At 38.8% G+C, this 20,595-nt stretch overlaps 4 protein-coding genes across 10 annotated transcripts; 1 reads left to right on the top strand and 3 right to left on the bottom strand.

Moving 5' to 3' along the window:
- Positions 1-164: 164 nt before the first annotated feature.
- On the top strand, positions 165-1,379 carry LOC116916762. The gene has a single exon (XM_032922104.2). The coding sequence runs from the start codon at positions 355-357 to the stop codon at positions 1,081-1,083; it is 729 nt and encodes a 242-aa protein (XP_032777995.2). The 5' UTR covers positions 165-354; the 3' UTR covers positions 1,084-1,379.
- LOC116916657 lies at positions 1,187-4,107 on the bottom strand. Of its 3 annotated transcripts, none has more exons than XM_045169648.1 (5): positions 3,663-4,107; positions 3,294-3,594; positions 2,456-3,209; positions 1,975-2,374; positions 1,187-1,891 (listed from the first exon to the last, which is right to left on the bottom strand). In XM_045169648.1, exons 1-5 carry the CDS (start codon positions 3,787-3,789, stop codon positions 1,452-1,454), a joined length of 2,022 nt encoding a protein of 673 aa, XP_045025583.1. In that variant the 5' UTR covers positions 3,790-4,107; the 3' UTR covers positions 1,187-1,451. The 3 variants fall into 3 exon arrangements, with proteins under 3 accessions (XP_045025583.1, XP_045025584.1, XP_032777836.2); XM_045169649.1 differs by having other exon boundaries at positions 3,294-3,597; positions 3,711-4,106; XM_032921945.2 differs by having other exon boundaries at positions 3,711-4,105.
- A 3,469-nt stretch (positions 4,108-7,576) lies between these two features.
- Positions 7,577-19,961, bottom strand: LOC116936077 (mitogen-activated protein kinase 4). Of its 4 annotated transcripts, XM_045169645.1 has the most exons (8): positions 19,490-19,961; positions 19,236-19,421; positions 18,784-19,138; positions 17,961-18,705; positions 17,462-17,879; positions 17,364-17,390; positions 7,916-8,209; positions 7,577-7,885 (listed from the first exon to the last, which is right to left on the bottom strand). In XM_045169645.1, the coding sequence occupies exons 1-8, from the start codon at positions 19,617-19,619 to the stop codon at positions 7,791-7,793; spliced, it is 2,250 nt and encodes a 749-aa protein (XP_045025580.1). In that variant the 5' UTR covers positions 19,620-19,961; the 3' UTR covers positions 7,577-7,790. The 4 variants fall into 4 exon arrangements, with proteins under 4 accessions (XP_045025580.1, XP_045025578.1, XP_045025579.1 ...); XM_045169643.1 differs by having other exon boundaries at positions 7,577-8,209; positions 19,490-19,959; XM_045169644.1 differs by having other exon boundaries at positions 7,577-8,209; positions 19,236-19,403; positions 19,490-19,957.
- LOC123470070 (serine/threonine-protein kinase/endoribonuclease ire-1-like) lies at positions 12,249-14,361 on the bottom strand. 2 transcript variants are annotated; one of them, XM_045169651.1, is made up of 4 exons: positions 13,698-14,361; positions 13,278-13,581; positions 12,465-13,210; positions 12,249-12,372 (listed from the first exon to the last, which is right to left on the bottom strand). In XM_045169651.1, exons 2-4 carry the CDS (start codon positions 13,292-13,294, stop codon positions 12,365-12,367), a joined length of 771 nt encoding a protein of 256 aa, XP_045025586.1. In that variant the 5' UTR covers positions 13,295-13,581; positions 13,698-14,361; the 3' UTR covers positions 12,249-12,364. The 2 variants fall into 2 exon arrangements, with proteins under 2 accessions (XP_045025586.1, XP_045025587.1); XM_045169652.1 differs by having other exon boundaries at positions 13,278-14,361.
- Positions 19,962-20,595: the final 634 nt, after the last annotated feature.

Genomic DNA, 20,595 nt, shown 5'->3' with positions numbered 1-20,595 from the left:
GTAAAGTTATTAGAATACTAGTAGGCATTGCAAGGTCAGGATGACACTAGCTTCCCACAGGTAGTTTTCCTTGACCTATATCTAGCTTTCCTCGGAAACACATAATATACCCCTACGGAGAATACGGGTGAATTTCCGACGAAGCAAACATAGAAGGCATTTCGTTGTTTGGAGAATGCATCTAGAAACGAGTCTGGCAGTTAAAAGGAACACTGTTGTTCAAAAAGGTTCTACAATCTCGTGTCTCCACTTGGTACCAACAATTATTTGTTTTCTTCTTTAAACTAAATCGACGCCGAAAATCACTTTGAGACCTTAGTTCGTCGAGCCTTCCTAAAGCTGTAAATTCCCGAAATGTCGCTCCTGTTGCACGTGCGGCCGGTTCGTAAAATGCACCTGTGTACCGTTACCCGTTCGCTTTACCATCAAGGTGTAGCGACCAACTTGAAAGCCCTGACTGAAGGGGTCAAAATTGGAACAGCTATGGATGCCAATTGTGATCAACAAATAATTGATTTTGTATATGACAACACTTATCCGAGAACTAGTGAACGAAAACCAATCGGAATAGGCCTCGGGGCATTCAGCTTGATAGAAGACATCCGTCGTTTCCTTAGTGAACGTGTTTCTCTTGTGGCAATTGACACTGATAAAGATCGGGTCGTTGGTGTTGCCATTAATAGCGTTTTGGCTGACATGAAGCTTTTTGACCGCCCCACGGCTAATAACGGCGTCAAAGCCTTTCGTTCCTGTGTGAAAAAGTTGCAAATGGCCGAAAACGTCCTCCAAAGAAAGAAAGAGAAACGAGGAATGGATCTCGTTTATCTAGGAGTAAAAGAATGCTTTGAACGACGAGGATTGGCCTTAAATCTGGCACAACATTCGATTCGATTGGCTCGAGAAAGACAATTGGATTTCATTCAGAGTGCCACAATATGCCCTCAAACGCTCAACATTCTCGAACGTTTGAAATTCGAAACATTGAACAAGTGTAAATTGATGGATCATTGGATTGAGGAAGAAAAGGCCTTTCCAAATGCTGGCCCGGATGATTTCGTTTACCTTACATTTAAGATGTTGTAGTATAATTTGATGTCAGTATTTATGACATCATTTTTTGGGTATGTCCCTGCTGCCACTAAAATAGAATGATGTTCTCCAGTATTTCTAAATGATTTTAGATACATTCACGTGGAATTAAATTTATTGTTAAATTGAAAGATGACATACTACGCTAGAATTTCTTGTAAACTGAGCTACACTCTGAATCATCAAAACGTTTCTGTACACTTTCAATTTTCCAATCATGGAGTATCTGTAATCCATAGAAACAGTGACACATTAAAAATACATTGGTCCTGCTTTCAGATAAAAAGAAATAAATCAGTAATTTGTTTTGATTTATTTCAGTTTAAAACAAGTAAATCAAAACAAATGGCAAAAAAATGGCTTTAGGATGAAACGGAATCGCCCTTCCAGTTACTCGATGTAAGGTCAATGTCTTTGGTCTCAACTCCGCGAAATCGAATGTATTTACTTAGACATGCTTCCCAAAGCAAAGTTTGCCTTGGGTAAATTCTGTTGATGTTCAACTGGACACGTCTAAGTACGCCTTCCAGATCCATATGATTTGTACCGTCCACCGGTTTCTTTCCCGAATATTCTTCATCCAAAGTTTTACAGAGAGCTTGAACAAAAAAAGTACCATAATAAATATGGCGGTAGGATACGAAACCAGGTAGAGTTGCATTGATTGTTAGGAAATCCATAAGCGGAGGATTTTTTTTGGCGTAATCCCAAATTTTCAGTTTTTTTAACTCTTCTATTTCATAGGTGTGTTTCGTATCCTTGTTTGTCAATTGAACTGTGGAACCTGATGATTCCTGTTGATCTGGATAGCAGAAATACCAAATTAAATTATTCCGCATGAAGAGTATGGATGAACTGAAGAAGACGAGGAAATAAGTTACAAACCGATTAAATGCAAGTCCTGTAAATTAGGAAGAGACCGGCGCCTTCTTTGTTTTCCAGAAAGAATTCCCGTTTGGCTCTGTTCTAGGTATCCCTGACAAGCCTGAATGATGAAGATTTTGGGTTTGCCATAGAGGGAGGGGCAATTTCCCAACGAGAACTTGTACTTTAGTTCATTTGTGTTAACGTGTCTACCATCGTAGCATAGGATTGCGTTCTCAATTCCATGAGACAAAAAACATACAATTAGGCAACCATAATCATTGAAATCTCCTTTGGCCAGATTTTCGATTTCGTTTTTCACGTCAAACGATGCCAAATTTTCATGAACTTTGGTGTCGAAACCCAGTCCGTTAAACGTGACATTTAACGCATCTCGGTCCTGGTCACTCCCTTCACGATTCTGCCAAAGAAATAAAAGAAAAATGGACGGTAAACTGAAATGAAAACTGTGATTGACAGCAGGTAAGGAATTCCTTGGTACCTGGTTTGAATCTTTAAATATTTTTTGGTTGAAAATAACACAAAGACCAGGTTTCTTAGTTTTATCTTCATTGTCATAGATCTTGTAATCTTCGCAAGGCTTGAAATAAGAATTTTCAAGAATTTCTTGTAATGTTGGACGGTCCTTCTCTTTGAACTCCAACATCTTCTTCATAAGCTCTACCACCCTTTCCTCTTCCGTATCACTGGGAACGAATGGAAGTTGTCCTTTATAGACGGAATAATTTTCTTGGGTAATGTATCTCGGACGCAGAAATTCATCGTCTCCGAATGGATGTCTGGGCTTTCTCTTGTTGACTTCATTCTTCGACAGAGCAATCAAGACATAATGATAGAAACAACCGAGAATAAAAACATCCATTTTTGGGTTGAGATCTTCTTCCTTCTTTCGGCTTTCCGGTGCCTCCCATCCTTCTGATGCAGCAGATCCCGATGATTGCGAGGACTTATGAAGATCAAGCTTTCTGGTCAAGCGAAAATCAGTTATTTTAACCGCAAATCGGCAAGTGCTGTTGCCTGTTTTATTAATTTCCTTAATGAGAAAGTTATTGGGCTTGATGTTGCGATGGACGAAGTTGTTTTGGTGTAAGTAATTGAGTCCATTCGTTGCCTGGCGCAAGATTTCTTTCGCTCGTAGCTCCTCCCGAATTTTGTCTGCCATCGGGATTTTCCCCTCGAGAGCTGGATCTAAAAGATCTGCAACTGAACAGAGACACAGTTCTGTTGCAATGAACCTGTGGACATCGTTTTTAAGTATATAGGGTCTACTTTAGTTAAAGGAAAAAATATAAAAATAAATTGAAATTTTACAGCCATACACGAAGTTCTCGTTTTCTTCGTGAATAAAATAGCGAATAAAATTTTCGTGGAGCTCCAGTTCTTTCAATATTAGAAGCTCTCGATCAATTTCTGTTTTGGTCGTACCGCTATGAATGGGATCAATCCTTACGATGGCAACTGGAACATCGCAGTTGTAGTACCCCTTATAAATTGGTCTCTTGTTCTCTTTCTTTGGGAAGTGGGAAATGTACAAATATTTGGAAACGTTGTTTTCCTTTCCAGTGCAAATGCAGAAAAGCTTGCAGTCATGCCCTTGACGCACTGGTTCTCTTATTTCCTCTACGAAAGATCAGTATCAAAAATAAATTTAAGCATTTTACCGATGTTATGCATAGACTATTGTTTGCCTCTATACGTGTTGTCAAATAAAACCAAATAAAATTGAAACATAATACTGCCGATTGAAGTTGTCTCCTTTGGTTGTTTAATTAGCGGTGCCCCTTCTTCCAATGTCCTTCTTCCTTTCTCCGCCATATTTCGATTTATAGGATTGGACTGTTAGAAGCAGCAGGTTTGATAAAGTGCTGTGTTCTTGGCACTATATGTTTAGCCTACTCTTCTTCTGATGTTCTATAACACTTATAGGGTCGATGTGGCACAATGTTTTGTAAGCAATCTGATTCCCTCCTATTCTTTTTCACACTGTTTGCTGCTAACTCAACGGGGGGCGTTCTAATAAACGACGAAAACGAAGTGGTTTCGCAACAGTGTCACCAGAGTACAAAAAAGGAAAGAGACCCAAGGCGTTTGAACGTTCCTCTAAAGGACAACTCCACCCCGTAAGCGATGCGATGGTTATTTTGTTTAGATATAAAAAAATCAAAGCTTCATCCTTATTCGTTCATTTGCGGGAATGAGACGAAGATGGAGAAAGAGGCAATAAAATGAGAGAGAAAGAGAAAGGGATTGGCTAGGGGGGGGGTAGATAAGAACCGTATCCGGGAAATTCACCACCACAAAATAAAAACAGGCCACGCTGTGATGCTCTTCTCGTATCACTTTAGATTTACGACCAAAGACCCTTCGACCGATCCATAAAAATGTATTTTAGAAACAAAACTTAAAAAAGAAATCTTTTTCAGCTACTCTCATTCCTTCTTCATTCCACTCCCGCGTGAAAGTTTGGGACTCGCACATCTAAAAGCAAAATGAAAACTTCTGACGACATCTAATGGTCCCTGCACCTTCTTCCGATGCAAATGCTGGGTTTCATGTTGTTCGGTTGTAGGTTGCTATGGACTCGTTCTCTTCGGTATTGCGACTTCTGTGGCTGTAGTTTGTTATAGTCGTAGTAGTAATACTAGCGCCGCCAGCCTCTGCAAACAGCCGTGAGTGTTCTTGGAATGGGTTGGTCATTTTTCGTTCGAATTATAAAAAAAACACTGTCTGAGTAAGACGTGTCACGCGAGTCGGGCGTGCTGCTGTGTTTTTATAAGTGGCCTGATTCTCTCCTACCCTTTCCTAAACGGGTTTTTTGTCTCAGTCCTTCTTAATCTAGCGTTATATGTAAGATCTATACGAATACATTGAACGAAACGCAATACTACGGCCTGTGTTAGCTGGAATCGGATGTCTTGTGTTGACGCAGCCAGCAGTCTTCCTAAAAAAAAACTCAAAGTTATTGGCTATGTACTGGCTATGAACGCCATACAGTCAGAGAGAATATAAAATGCAAAGCAGTCACCAGATTCAGATTATTTTTTCTTTTTTGTTTATTTATTCTTTTTTTTTTTATTCTTAGCCTACTACGTTATTCTTGATTCCGATTACCACCATCCCTGAATTTGTTTCTCAAATGGGCTAAGCACAACGTGTCCGATATTCGCTTTATCTTCTAAGAATTACTTCAATTAACTTTTCAACCACAACACAATTATGTTCTGTATTCGGTTGTTTTCATACGTACCTGATAAAATTTCTGCACTGCTCGGAGTATCATGAAATACGAAAGCTTATTATTTTCGGGAATATACCATGCAATGTTTTCTCGTTTTATTTGTCACTGTATCGTGTTGATTTGATATTTGGGTATTTGAACGAGTTTAAGTCGAATGCGTCGGCTGTCTCTGCACCCGATGTGACTCCTTATCGTTCAATAATTTCTCTCTAAAATTGGCACGATATACTTGAGATTTCCTTTGCATATAAAAAAATAACGAATCTGACGATGGAACTTGCTCTCAGCAAACTTTAAAAGTTCTCAAAAATGCCTTCCAACACTTCCTTTCCCTCTCCCAAACTTCTCCTAGGATTGAAAAAGACTTTCCCAGATGTAGCAGCGCGGGTCAATTCTTTCGGCAAACGCAAATCTGCTTCCAAATTACCGGTCCCCAGCGTTTCTACTGCTCCTGAAAAACCCGGAAACATTTGCCGTAAGATTGACTCGGCTGTCGACAACCAGAACGGTTTTCTTTCCCCTTTTCTTTCCTTTTTCTTATTCTTTTGTTGTTGTTCTCGTTCGGCTTGTCTTATAGGGGAGAGTGGGGCTAGTTGGCAGGAGGGCAAGTTTGCAATTCCTAATTTAGAAGAATTGTGTGAAAGAGGTTTTATTGAAATAATTCGTAGTCAAAGATGTTTATTGTGCGCACATTTGTGCAAAGTTTTATAAATTTATCCCAAATAGTTTAGGAAATAGAAAATAACGAAATTTTTTGCGTCAAATCCACAATAGTTGCGTGCTTGGTATTCATCAATTTTATCTTTTCTTGGTATGCATATAATTTTTAAAAAATATTAGTTTTATAGAAAATTGTGTCCTCTATTGAACTGTAACAATGGATTTGTTTTAATCAATTATAAAGGAGTAATAAAAATTTGTATTTGAATAAACCCCGGGTTGGGGCAAGTTGATACATTGCAAGATGGGGCATGTCGGCATAGGCATTATACATGCATATGTATAGTACATGGCCTGTCCAAATGTCAGGGAATTGTAAGTCGAATTTTTGCTAGATATGACTTATGGTGAACAGTGGTATGCATTAAAGGCCAAAATTTGGCACATTTTAGGTGTTACACTTTATACGATGTTCACCTGTGAAATGTTTGCCTGAATTATGTACATTATTTTTTATTTATTGCATTTAAGGCTATTTAATCTTTATGTAAGTTATCACAACTTATCTCTGAGTTTCCCACTCTAAAAAAACTAAAGGATTTTTGTTTATTGTAATTTTATTCTAGTTTGTTTACAACATCAACATTTCACTGAAATCCGTATTTGAAATACATGGGGCCAACTTACCCCACTACCACTGCCAACTTACCCCGTTAGTGGGGCATGTAGGCAATTTTTTTTTAGCTTTTTGAACGTTGATTTCGATATAAATTCTTCAACGTAGATCAAATTAAAAAATAGCACGAGAAAGCTGGTTATCTGAGCTTTCTTTTACAATTTTTTGGGTGTCAAAATATGGAAAATAAGAGAAACCAGAGAAGAAATTAAAAAAATTGTACCAACTAGCCCCACCCTCCCCTACTTCATTTACTGTTCTGTCAGTAAATGCAATACAAATAAAATACTAAAAATCAGTTTATTATCTCTGTTTTCTTTATTAAGAATTGGATTTCCATCCAATACATGCGGGTCTTCAGAGTTCCCCTCAAAGAATCTCCAGTTTATGAAATATTTACCTTGTTCAGTATTAGGAAATTTCAGAATTATCAGATAAAGACGATGCAGGACGGACGGCCAAAAGGGAAAAACAAAAGCAAACAAACAAAACATGAAAAACCATGAACTCAGGAAACTTCGAAATCTCACAAAATTCGAATTTTCAGTATATTGCAAATTCAGTTAGTCCACATAACACAAATAATATCGCAACAAATACTATAAGCTACCAGTTGCACCATAAAGAAATAAAATAAACAATTAACCAGAGATTTATCTACAAACTATGGAACAATTTACCCACGGAGCTACGCTACAGCTCATCAAGAGCGATTTGAACCTCTAATCTATCAGTATTGAACATAAAATGCCAAACTCCAAGTTGAGCAAACTAAGGCTTTAAAATGAAACGGAAAAATCCTCACAGTTTACTCGATTCAACTTCCGTGCCTTAAGTCTCGCCTTGGTTCAAATTGAATGTATTTACTTACGCCTGATTCCCATAGCATAGTTTGCAAAATTAGACTGTTGCCGCTGTTTAATTTTTACTTCGCTTTGTAAGCTAGGTTTGGATAATCGTGGGCCTAGGTTTGTTTGAACGAATTTTGTTCGATAGCAAATCTAATGAAATTGAAGGTGTCTATCGAATTCAAGGTGTGCAGTGTATTGACAACAACTAATTCTAATAAACAACTAACAAGAGATTAATCGAAAAACTATGGAACACTTGCAACACGTTTAGACTACAGTTCATCAAGAACAATTCGGATCTCCCATCAATTAGTATTGGGTATATTTATGCCAACCTTCAAGTCAAGCAAACTACGGCTTTAGGATATAACGGAGTTGCCCTTCTATCAATTCAACGCAATTCAACGTCTTTGCCTTCGGTTACACCTTTGCGAAATCGAATGTGTTTGCTCAGGCATACTTCCCATGTCATAGTTTGCCAGTAGTTTTTCTTCTGTATATTTGAATTTTTTTCCAATTTCTCTGAATATGCGTTGATTTCAACCTGGACACATCTTAATAAGTCTTCCAGGTGTTGTGTACCTTCATCCGGTATTTTATCCAAATATTCTTGAGACAAAGCCTTACAGAGACTTCGAATGAAACGGCTACCCTTTTTTTTATTTCGGTAGCATAGGAAACCAGGTAGAGTTGCCTTGATTGTTATGAAATCCATAAGCGGAGGATTCCTGCGAGCGTCGTCCAAAATTTTCATCTCTTTCAACTGTTCTGCGCTATAGGTATGCTTTACGTCCTTGTTTCTCAATTGAACTGTGGAAGGTGATGATACCGATTCACCTGAATAACAGGAATAAAACATTCAATTGTTCTGTGGTGAGTTGAAGAAGACAAACAGTTAAGTTACAAACCGGAAGAATTCTGGTCGTCGTTGGATTCTGGATTGACGGGTGGAGCAACTATTCCCGTTTCACTCTGACTCAGGCTTCCCTGACAAGCCTGAACGATGAAGATTTTGGGTTTGCCATAGAGGGTGGGGCACTTATTCAAAGAGAACTCGTATTTTAGTTCATTTATGTTTACGTATCTACGATCGGAGCATAGGATTGCGTTCTCAATACCGTGAGACAAAAGACATACAACTAGGCAACCATAATCTTTGAAATTTAGTTTGGCCAGACTCTTGATTTCAGATTTCAAATCAAAGGATTTTATATCATTATAAATTGCCGTGTCGAAACCCAGTTTGTTAAACGTATCCTTTAACGCATCTCGGTCCATGTCGCTCCCCTCACGATTCTGGTAAAAAAAAGAAAAGAAATAAATAAAAAAAGATGGGGAATTTACATCATAACAGAGTAGCCTATCACTGGTAAGAACTTCCTTAATACCTGACCATTTTGAAAAATTTGCACATTAAAGATAACACAAAGACCGGGTTTCTTTGTTTGATCATTATCTTCGTACATCTCGTAATTTCCGGAAGGTTTGAAATAAGAACTTTCAAGGACTTCAAATAATGTTGGACGCTCATCCTCGTCGTACTTTAACATCCGCTTTATCAGCTTTGCTACCTCTTTTTCGTCCTCATCCTTATCATCAGGAACGAATAGATGGTTTTTTTGATCTTCGCTTTCATCGTCTTTATAGACGAAATATTTGTCATTGCAAATGTTGCCCGGGCGTGAATTTTCGTTGCCGAATGGATGTTTCGGCTTTTCCTTGTTGGCTTCATTCTTCGACAGTGCAATCATGACATAGTGATAGAAACAACCGAGAATAAAGACATCCAATTTTGTACTGAGCTCTTTTTTCTCGTTTTTGCTTTCCGGTGCTTCCCATCCTTGTGATGCGACAGATCCCGATAGAAAATCTTGTTGAGAAGGATTAGGATTACGCTTCCTGGTTATACGAAAATCTGTTATTTTAACCACAAATCGGCGAGGGCTGTCGCCTATTTTATTAATTTCCTTGATAAGAAAATTATTAGGCTTGATGTTGCGATGGATAAAGTCGTTTTGGTGCAAGTAATGAAGCCCTCTTGTTGCTTGTCGCAGGATTTCTTTCGCTCCTAACTCCTTAAGAATTTCATTTTTGATTGAAACTTCCCTCATGTGGTCTGTATCTAGAAGATCCGCCACAGAAAACAGACAGCGCTCTGTTGCAATGTATCTGTATATATAATTTTAAGTGTTTATTAGGTAACGAAAAAAAATCTATGAAACGGTGACTGTTGAATCCTACTCGAAATCCTCGTCCCATTCGTGAGCAATATATCGGATAAAATTTTCGTGGACCTCCAATTCTTTCAATATTTGACATTCTCGCTCAAGTTCTTTTTGGGTTGTACCGCTGTGGTTATTCCGTAGTATTTTTAAGATGGCAACTGGAACATCGCAGTTGTAGAACCCATCAAAGATTTTTCTCTTGTTTTTCTCGTGAGAAAGTTGCGAATATTCGGGAGCGTTTTGGCTTCCAATGTTAACCCGGAAAAGCTTACTTCCTGGATAAACTGGTTCTTTTACTCCCTCTGTGAAAGTTATAAAACACAAACGAAAGTATTTTACTAACGAAATGTTTTTTGAGTGCCTCTATATGTATAATGAAATCAAATCGAATGACACTGAGACATACCATCAGCTGAAGTGGTTTCATTTGGCGCATTATTTTGCGGAGTCTCTTCTTGTAATGTGGCTGGTGTTTCATTTCGTTCGGTTCTACTGGACGAAGCGTGTGGGTCTTTTACCAGGTTGGATGACATCCTGTATTCTTGGCACTATTTGTTCACTTTTCTTAGGATCCTCTATGGCGCAATGTAGGGTCAACGTGGCACAATGTTTTTCAAGTAGCCTGATTTTCTCCTATTCTTTTGCAAACTGATTGTTGCTAACTCAACTGGAGGCGTCCTGAAATCCGACTCACGCGAAATGGTTTCGAAACAACGACCCTACCATACAAAAATAAGAAAGAGAGACCCGAGGCAATGAAACGTTCCAAATCAGCAGAACTTTAGCCCGAAAGCTATATACGATGGCGGACATCTTGTTTGGACATCCCAAAATAAAAGGCTCAATCTTGTTCGTTCGTTTTTGGGAGTGAGAAGAAGAGAGCAAAAGAGAGGACGCAACGAAGGAGAAATAGAGAAGGATTGGGGGGAGGGAGGGAAGAGGTTTGACTTTGTCGCTCTGGTATCAAACAACCAACGGCTCCGGGAAATTCACCATCATAAAATCTAAAAAAAACGCCACGCTGTAAAATTCTTATCGTGGTTGTGCACTTTAGATAAACAACCAAACCCTCAGACACATCCATAAAAATGCGTAAAGAAACGAAACTTAAAACAACAATTATTCCCGCTCCACACATTCCCTTTGCTCCACTCCCGCGTGAAAATTTGGGACTCGCCCATGTAAAGGCAAAATGAAAAAGGATAACTTCTGGTGACATCTAATGGTCCCTACGTCAAGTAGCCATACGTGTGAAGTAGGCTACTAAAAATTTCATGTTGGAAATTCGAATTCCGAGGTTTTTTAACCATGTGACAAAGGACTAACCTTAAGTAAGAACATAGGCAGCGGCATGGCTCATCCGAATTCATCTATTCCCGAATTAATAATTTTCCTGACAGTAAAGTTTGCCCTCAGCAACTTACCATCAGTTATAGAAATTTCTTGTCCATATTTCATTCCAGTCTCCCAGAATCAAAGAAGATTTTTCCAGGTGCTATTCGAAATTCTCGTTCAATCTCTTTCTCCTGTTTGGTAGGCTATATACTCGATATCTTTTATATATGTCCCTCTGATTGGTGTTTGGTCAAGGCGTCCGATGTATTGGCTAGAGATACAGCATATTATATAGGTGACAATTTCATGCACCGCAAAAACATTTATAACACAGGCACTAATTAATCAACAGAGTGATCAACAGAGCAATTTGGATCTTTCGTTGTTTAGCACTAGGCATTATTTATAAAATTCAAACTGAACCTTTACCTTAAACAAACTAACCCTTTAGGATGAAATGGTAGGTCTAATCGTCCTTTCAGTTTCTAAATTCAACGTTAATGTCTTTGGCTTTACATTCGCGAAATCGAATGTATTTACGCAGACATGCTTCCCACTGCATGGTTTGCCACCAATCTATTCGTTCTGAAACTTTGTTGATTTTCAATTGAACACTTCTAAGTAAGCCTTCCAATTCCATATGTTTTCTACCCTTTTCTTTTTTCTCGAAATATTCTTCAGACAAAGTTTCACAGAGAGCTTGTATGAAAGAGCTACCTAGATACTCTTGCACTTGCCCATTCTTATCCTTATCGACTAACCGGTAGGACACGAAACCAGGCAGGGTCGATTTGATTGTGATAAAATCCATCAGTGGAGGATTCCTTGGGGCGTCTTCTAAAATTTCCAAAACCTCTTTTAACTTTTCTTTTCGGTTGTTAGGATCGATTTCCTTGTTTGTCGATTGATCTAGAAAACAGGACGTACAATTATATTATTCTGCATCATACGGAATGGATGAACTGAAAAAGATTAGCAGTTAAATTACAAACCTGTAAAGTACTGGTAAATTCTTCTAGGAAAGGAGAGCTTTGAAAAGAAAGACAAATGAGTGGTGGTATGAGGAACGATATCCGTTTTGCTCTGTCTGAGTTGCCCCTGACAAGCCTGAACGATGAATATTTTCGGTTTGCCATAGAGGCTGGGGCAATTATTAAAAGAAAACTCGTTCTTTAGTTCATTAGTGTTAACGTAGGCCTATCTACCATCGTAGCATAGGATTGCGTTCTCAATTCCATGAGACAAAAGACATACGACCAGGCAACCAAAATCACTGAAATTTCTTTTGGCTAGAGCGTTGATTTCAGATTTCAAATCAAACGATTCTAGATTTTCGTAAACTTTAATGTTGAAACCCAGTTTTTTAAACGTATCACTTAACGCATCTCGGTCCTTGTCGCTCCCTTCACGGTTCTAGTAAAAAAAAATCAAATAAATAAATAAAGATGAGAGAGAATTAAGAAAAACAAATGATGGAAGGCAGCATAAGAAATTTCTTTATATACCTTTTTTTTCAAAACGAAAAACCTGCTGATTAAAGATAACACAAAGACCAGGTGACTGATAATCCTCGTATAACTTGTAATCTTCAGCAGGATTGTAATAGGAACTGTCTAGAACTTTTTGTAATGTTGGGCGTTCGTCTTCTTTGAACTTCAACATCAGCTTTATAAGCTTTGTCACCTCTTCCTCGTCCTTATTTTCGGGATTGAATGGAGGTTTGTCCTTATAGACAGAATAATTTAAATTCTGAATGTTTGGCACACGCTGAGCTTCATTGTCGCCAAATGGATGTCTGGACTTTCCGTTGTTGTCTCCATTCTTCGACAGCGCAATTAGGACATAGTGATAGAAACAACCGAGAATAAAGACATCCAATTTTGTACTGAGCTCCTTTTCCTGGTTTCTGCTTTCCGGTGCCTCCCATCCTTGTGATGCAGCAGATCCTGATAGAAATTCTTTTGTAGAAGGATCACGTTTCCTGGTCAGACGAAAGTCAGTTATTTTAACCACAAATCGGCAAGAGCTGCCGCCTGTCTTATTGACATCCTGAATTAGAAAGTTATTGGGCTTGATGTTGCGGTGGATAAAGTTGTTCTGGTGTAAGTAATTGAGCCCTCTTGTTGCCTGGCGCAGGATTTCTTTCGCTTGCAACTCATCCAGAATTTCTTTTTTCATCAAAATTTTCTTTTCGAGAGCTGGATCTAAAAGATCTTCCACGGAACACAGACAGAGTTCTGTTGCAAGGTACCTGTGCACATCGATTGAAACTTTACTATGGGTAAAACAAAAGATAAACAGAAATCTGAAAGCCATACAATAAGTCATTGTTCATCTCGTGAGTAAAATAGCGAATAAAATTTTCGTGGACCTCCAGTTCTTTCAATATTTGAAGCTCTCGCCCAATTTCTTTTTTGGTCGGGCCGCTATGACTGCTGGGGTTAATCCTTACGATGGCAATTGGAACATCGCAGTTGTAGTACCCCTTATAAATTTCTCTCTTGTTCTCTTTCTTTTGAAAGTGGGGAACGTACAAATATTGGGGAAGGTCGTTTTTCTTTCCAGTGCAAATGCGGAAAAGCTTGCAGTCATGCCCTTCACGCACTGGTTCTCTTATTCCCTCTACGAAAGATCAGTATCAGAAATAAATTTAAGCATTTTACCGATGTTATGCATGGAAAATTGTTTGCCTCTATACATGTTGTCAAATAAAACCGAATAAAATTGAAACATAATACTGTCAATAGAAGTTGTCTCCTTTGGTTGTTCAATCAGCGGTGCCTTCCAATGTCCTTCTTCCTTTCTCCGCCATATTTCGATTTATAGGATTGGACTGTTAGCCGCAGCAGGTTAGATGAAGTGCTGTGTTCTTGGCACTATATGTTTACTCTTCTTCTGATGTTCTATAACACTTATAGGGTCGATGTGGCACAATGTTTTGTAAGCAGTCTGATTCCCTCCTATTCTTTTTCACACTGTTTGCTGTTAACTCAACGGGGGGCGTTCTAATAAACGACGAAAACGAAGCGGTTTCGCAACAGTGTCACCAGAGTACAAAAAAGGAAAGAGACCCAAGGCGTTTGAACGTTCCTCTAAAGGACAACTCCACCCCGTAAGCGATGCGATGGTTATTTTGTTTAGATATACAAAAATCAAAGCTTCATCCTTATTCGTTCATTTGCGGGAATGAGACGAAGATGGAGAAAGAGGCAATAAAATGAGAGAGAAAGAGAGAAGGATTGGCTAGGAGGGGTAGATAAGAACCGTATCCGGGAAATTCGCCACCACAAAATAAAAACAGGCCACGTTGTGATGTTCTTCTCGTATCACTTTAGATTTACAACCAAAGACCCTTCGACCGATCCATAAAAATGTATTTTAGAAACAACACTTAAAAAAGAAATCTTTTTTAGCTACTCTCATTCCTTCTTCATTCCACTCCCGCGTGAAAGTTTGGGACTCGCACATCTAAAAGCAAAATGAAAACTTCTGGCGACATCTAATGGTCCCTGCACCTTCTTCCGATGCAAATGCTGGGTTTCATGTTGTTCGGTTGTAGGTTGCTATGGACTCGTTCTCTTCGGTATTGCGACTTCTGTGGCTGTAGTTTGTTATAGTCGTAGTAGTACTACTAGCGTCGCCAGCCTCTGCAAACAGCCGTGAGTGTTCTTGGAATGGCTTGGTCATTTTTCGTTCGCATTACAAAAAAAACACTGTCTGAGTAAGACGTGTCACGCGAGTCGGGCGTGCTGCTGTGTTTTTATAAGTGGCCTGATTCTCTCCTACCCTTTCGTAAACGGGTTTTGTGTCTCAGCCCTTCTTAATCTAGCGTTATATGTAAGATCTATACGAATACATTGAACGAAACGCAATACTAAACGCAAACGCCTGTGTTAGCTGGAATCGGATGTCTTGTGTTGACGCAGCCAGCAGTCTTCCTAAAAAAAAACTCAAAGTTATTGGCTATGTACTGGCTATATGAACGCCATACAGTCGGAGAGAATGTAAAATGCAAAGCAGTCACCAGATTCAGATTATTTATTCTTTTTTGTTTATTTATTCATTTTTTTTAAATTATTAGCCTACTACGTTATTCTTGATTCCGATTACCACCATCCCTGAATTTGTTTCTCAAATGGGCTAAGCACAACGTGTCCGATATTCGCTTTATCTTCTAAGAATTAGGCCTACTTCAATTAACTTTTCAACCACAACACAATTATTTTCTGTATTCGGTTGTTTTCATACGTAGGGGAGGGTGGGGCTAGTTGGTACAATTTTTTAAATTTCTTCTCTGGTTTCTTTAATTTTTCATATTTTGACACCCAAAAAATTGTAAAAGAAAGCTCAGATAACCAGCTTTCTCGTGCTATTTTTTAATTTGATCTACGTTGAAGAATTTATATCGAAATCAACGTTCAAAAAGCTAAAAAAAAATTGCCTACATGCCCCACTAACGGGGTAAGTTGGCAGTGGTAGTGGGGTAAGTTGGCCCCATGTATTTCAAATACGGATTTCAGTGAAATGTTGATGTTGTAAACAAACTAGAATAAAATTACAATAAACAAAAATCCTATAGTTATTTTAGAGTGGGAAACTCAGAAATAAGTTGTGATAACTTACATAAAGATTAAATAGCCTTAAATGCAAAAAATAAAAAATAATGTACATAATTCAGGCAAACATTTCACAGGTGAACATCGTATAAAGTGAAACACCTAAAATGTGCCAAATTTTGGCCTCTAATGCATACCACTGTTCACCATAAGTCATATCTAGCAAAAATTCGACTTACAATTCCCTGACATTTGGACAGGCCATGTACTATACATATGCATGTATAATGCCTATGCCGACATGCCCCATCTTGCAATGTATCAACTTGCCCCAACCCGGGGTTTATTCAAATACAAATTTTTATTACTCCTTTATAATTGATTAAAACAAATCCATTGTTACAGTTCAATAGAGGACACAATTTTCTATAAAACTAATATTTTTTAAAAATTATATGCATACCAAGAAAAGATAAAATTGATGAATACCAAGCACGCAACTATTGTGGATTTGACGCAAAAAATTTCGTTATTTTCTATTTCCTAAACTATTTGGGATAAATTTATAAAACTTTGCACAAATGTGCGCACAATAAACATCTTTGACTATGAATTATTTCAATAAAACCTCTTTCACACAATTCTTCTAAATTAGGAATTGCAAACTTGCCCTCCTGCCAACTAGCCCCACTCTCCCCTACCTGATAAAATTTCTGCGCTGCTCGGAGTATCATGAAATACGAAAGCTTATTATTTTCGGGAATATACAATGCAATGTTTTCTCGTTTTATTTGTCACTGTATCGTGTTGATTTGATAATTGGGTATTTGAACGAGTTTAAGTCGAATGCATCTGCTGTCTCTGCACCCGATGTGACTCCTTATCGTTCAATAATTTCTCTCTAAAATTGGCACGATATACTTGAGATTTCCTTTGCATTTAAATTAATAACGAATCTGACGATGGAACTTGCTCTCAGCAAACTTTAAAAGTTCTCAAAAATGCCTTCCAACACTTCCTTTCCCTCTCCCAAACTTCTCCTAGGATTGAAAAAGACTTTCCCAGATGTAGCAGCGCGGGTCAATTCTTTCGGCGAACGCAAATCTGCTTCCAAATTACCGGTCCGTTAGGTTTGGATAATCGTGGGCCTAGGTTTGTTTGAACGAATTTTGTTCGATAGCAAATCTAATGAAATTGAAGGTGTCTATCGAATTCAAGGTGTGCAGTGTATTGACAACAACTAATTCTAATAAACAACTAACAAGAGATTAATCTACAAACTATGGAACACTTGCAACACGTTTAGACTACAGTTCATGAAGAACGATTCGGATCTCCCATCAATTAGTATTGGGTATATTTATGCCAACCTTCAAGTCAAGCAAACTACGGCTTTAGGATATAACGGAGTTTCCCTTCTAGTTACCCTTAGTTACCCTTCTTAGTTTCCCTTTTTTACACCTTTGCGAAATCGAATGTGTTTGCTCAGGCATACTTCCCATGTCATAGTTTGCACGCAGTTTGTCTTCTCTATATTTGGATTCTTTTCAGATTTCTCTGGATATGCATTGATTTTAACCTGGACACATCTTAATAAGTCTTCCAGGTGTTGTGTACCTTCATCCGGTATTTTATCCAAATATTCTTGAGACAAAGCCTTACAGAGACTTTGAATGAAAAGGCTACCCTCTTCTGGATGTCGGTAGCATACGAAACCAGGTAGAGTTGCATTGATTGTTATGAAATCCATAAGCGGAGGATTCCTTCCAGGATAGTATTCCAAAATGTTCATCTGTTTCAACTGTTCTGCGTTATAGGTATGCTTTACGTCCTTGTTTGTCAATTGAACTGTGGAAGGTGATGATTCCAAACCACCTGAATAACAGGAATAAAACATTTAATTGTTCTGTGATGAGCTGAAGAAGACAAACAGTTAAGTTACAAACCGGTAAAATGCTGGTAGAGTATAACAGGAGCAAGTATCAACTTTGAAAAGAAGGATGCTGGATTGGCGGGTGGAGCAACTATTCCCGTTTCACTCTGACTCAGGCTTCCCTGACAAGCCTGAACGATGAAGATTTTCGGTTTGCCATAGAGGCTGGGGCAATTATCCAAAGAGAACTCGTACTTAAGTTCATTTGTGTTAACGCATCTACGATCGTAGCATTGGATTGCGTTCTCAATTCCATGAGACAAAAGGCAGACCACGAGGCAACCATAATCCTTAAAATCTCTTTCGGCCAGATTGTTGATTTCAGATTTCAACTCAAACGAATCTAGACTTTCTTTTTTTTCGATTTCGAAACCCAGTTTATGAAAGGTATTCATTAGCATATCTCGGTCCATCTCACTTCCTTCGCGAACCTAGAAAAAATAAAAAAAAAGTTGGCATAAACGTGAATAAAAACAGTAGGCCTATTTCACAGGTAAGAGCTTCCTTGCTACCTCTTTTGGATTTTCAAACTCTTGCTGGTTGAAGATAACACAAAGGCCGGTTTTAACATGATCATATATCTTGTAATTTTCGGTAGGTTTGAAATATTTATTTTCAAGAACTTGTTGTAATGTTGGACGGTCGTCCTCGTTGAACTTCAACATAGACGTGATAAGCTTTGCCACTTGTTTCTCGCCCTCGTTCTTGCTATTGGGAACGAATGGAAGTTTCCCTTCATAGACGGAATAATTTGTGTTGGTAATGTTTTCCGGACGCAGAAGTTCACTGTCTCCGAATGGATGTCTAGGCTTTCCTTTGTTGACTTTCTTCGACAGTGCAATCATGACATAGTGATAGAAACAACCGAGAATAAAGACATCCAATTTTGTACTGAGCTCCTTTTTCTGGTCTCTGCTTTCCGGTGCCTCCCATCCTTGTGATGCAGCAGATCCTGATAGATATTCTCTTGTAGAAGGATCACGTTTCCTGGTCAGACGAAAGTCAGTTATTTTAACCACAAATCGGCAAGAGCTGCCGCCTGTCTTATTGACTTCCTGAATTAGAAAGTTATTGGGCTTGATGTTGCGGTGGATAAAGTTGTTCTGGTGTAAGTAATTGAGCCCTCTTGTTGCCTGGCGCAGGATTTCTTTCGCTTGCAACTCATCCAAAATTTCTTTTTTCATCGAAATTTCCTTTTCGAGAGCTGGATCTAAAAGATCTTCCACGGAACACAGACAGAGTTCTGTTGCAAGGTACCTGTGCATATAATTTTAAAAGTTTACTAGGCGAAGCAAAATGCAGGAGAATAAACAACGACTGTATAGAGAACCGTACACGAATTCCTGTTTCTGATCCACCTCGCGACCAAAATAGCGTATGAAATTTTCATGGACCTCCAGCTCTTTCAGTATTCGAAACTCTCGTTCACTCTCTTTCCTCGCGTTTTTAATCTTTTCTTTCTTCTTCCCTTCTTTTTGCAGTTCAGTTGGGTCACTATCTATAGGTATGAGTGTCTTTACGATGGCAACTGGAATATCGCAGTTGTAGAAACCCTTATAGAAATCTCTCTTCTTCTTTTTTTTCTGTTTTTCCTGAGGATATTCGGGAAGACACCGATATTGGCCAACGCTAATTCCAGTTTTAACGCGGAAAAGCTTACTTCCTTCGCGCACCGGTTCTCTTCCTCCATCTACGGAACATACAAAACAACAATGAGAGCATTTACCTGATCAAATGTACATTAGCTATCTCTAATTAAAATAAAACCGAATTGAACTGAGAAATACCAATTGGTGCATTAGTCAGCGGTGCCTCTCCTCCCGATGCAACGGCTCTTTCCTCTTGTTCGGCTCTACTGGATACGTTCTCTTCGGTACTGCGCCCTGGTGTGTTTTGGCTAATAGTCGTAGCAATGCTCCCAGAATCGTCAGCCACAGAGGACGACATTTTGTGCTCTTGGGAAAATGGCATTACTAACGAAATGTTTTTTGGGTGCCTCTATATGTATAATGAGATCAAATCGAATGACACTGAGACATACCATCAGCTGATGAAGTGGTTTCATTTGGCGCATTAGTTTGCAGAGTCTCTTCTTGTAATGTGGCTGGTGTTTCATTTCGTTCGGTTCTACTGGACGAAGTGTCTGGGTCTTTTACCAGGTTGGATGACATCCTGTATTCTTGGCACTATTTGTTCACTCTTCTTGGGATCCTCTATGGCGCAATGTAGGGTCAACGTGGCAAAATTTTTTTCAAGTAGCCTGATTTTCTCCTATTCTTTTGCAAACTGATTGTTGCTAACTCAACTGGAGGCGTCCACTCACGCGAAATTGTTTCGAAACAACGATACTACCGTACAAAAATAAGAAAGAGACCCGAGGCAATGAAACGTTCCAAATCAGGATAGTTTTAGCCCGAAAGCGATATACGATGGCGGACATCTTGTTTGGACATCCCAAAATAAAAGGCTCAATCTTGTTCGTTCGTTTTTGGGAGTGAGAAGAAAAGAGCGAAAGAGAGGACGCAACGAACGAGAAGGAGAGAAGGATTGGGGGGAGGGGGGGGGTTAGGTTTGACTTTGTCGCTCTGGTATCCAACTACCAACGGTTCCGGGAAATTCACCATCATAAAATCTAAAAAAACGCCACGCTGTAAAATTCTTATCGTGGTTGTGCACTTTAGATAAACAACCAAACCCTCAGACACATCCATAAAAATGCGTAAAGAAACGAAACTTAAAAACAACAATTATTCCCGCTCCACACATTCCCTTTGCTCCACTCCCGCGTGAAAATTTGGGACTTGCCCATGTAAAGGCAAAATGAAAAAGGATAACTTCTGGTGACATCTAATGGTCCCTACGTCAAGTAGCCATACGTGTGAAGTAGGCTAATAAAAATTTCATGTTGGAAATTCGAATTCCGAGGTTAAAAAAGACATGTGACAAAGGACAAACCTTAAGTAAGAACATAGGCAGCGGCATGGCTCATCCGAATTCATCTATTCCCGAATTAATAATTCTCCTGACAGTAAAGTTTGCCCTCAGCAACTTACCATCAGTTATAGAAATTTCTTGTCCATATTTCATTCCAGTCTCCCAGAATCAAAGAAGATTTTTCCAGGTGCTATTCGAAATTCTCGTTCAATC

Source organism: Daphnia magna, linkage group LG2 (assembly GCF_020631705.1).
Source record: "Daphnia magna isolate NIES linkage group LG2, ASM2063170v1.1, whole genome shotgun sequence".
NCBI lineage: Eukaryota > Metazoa > Arthropoda > Branchiopoda > Diplostraca > Daphniidae > Daphnia > Daphnia magna.
This window is presented reverse-complemented; position numbering and strand designations above follow the sequence as displayed.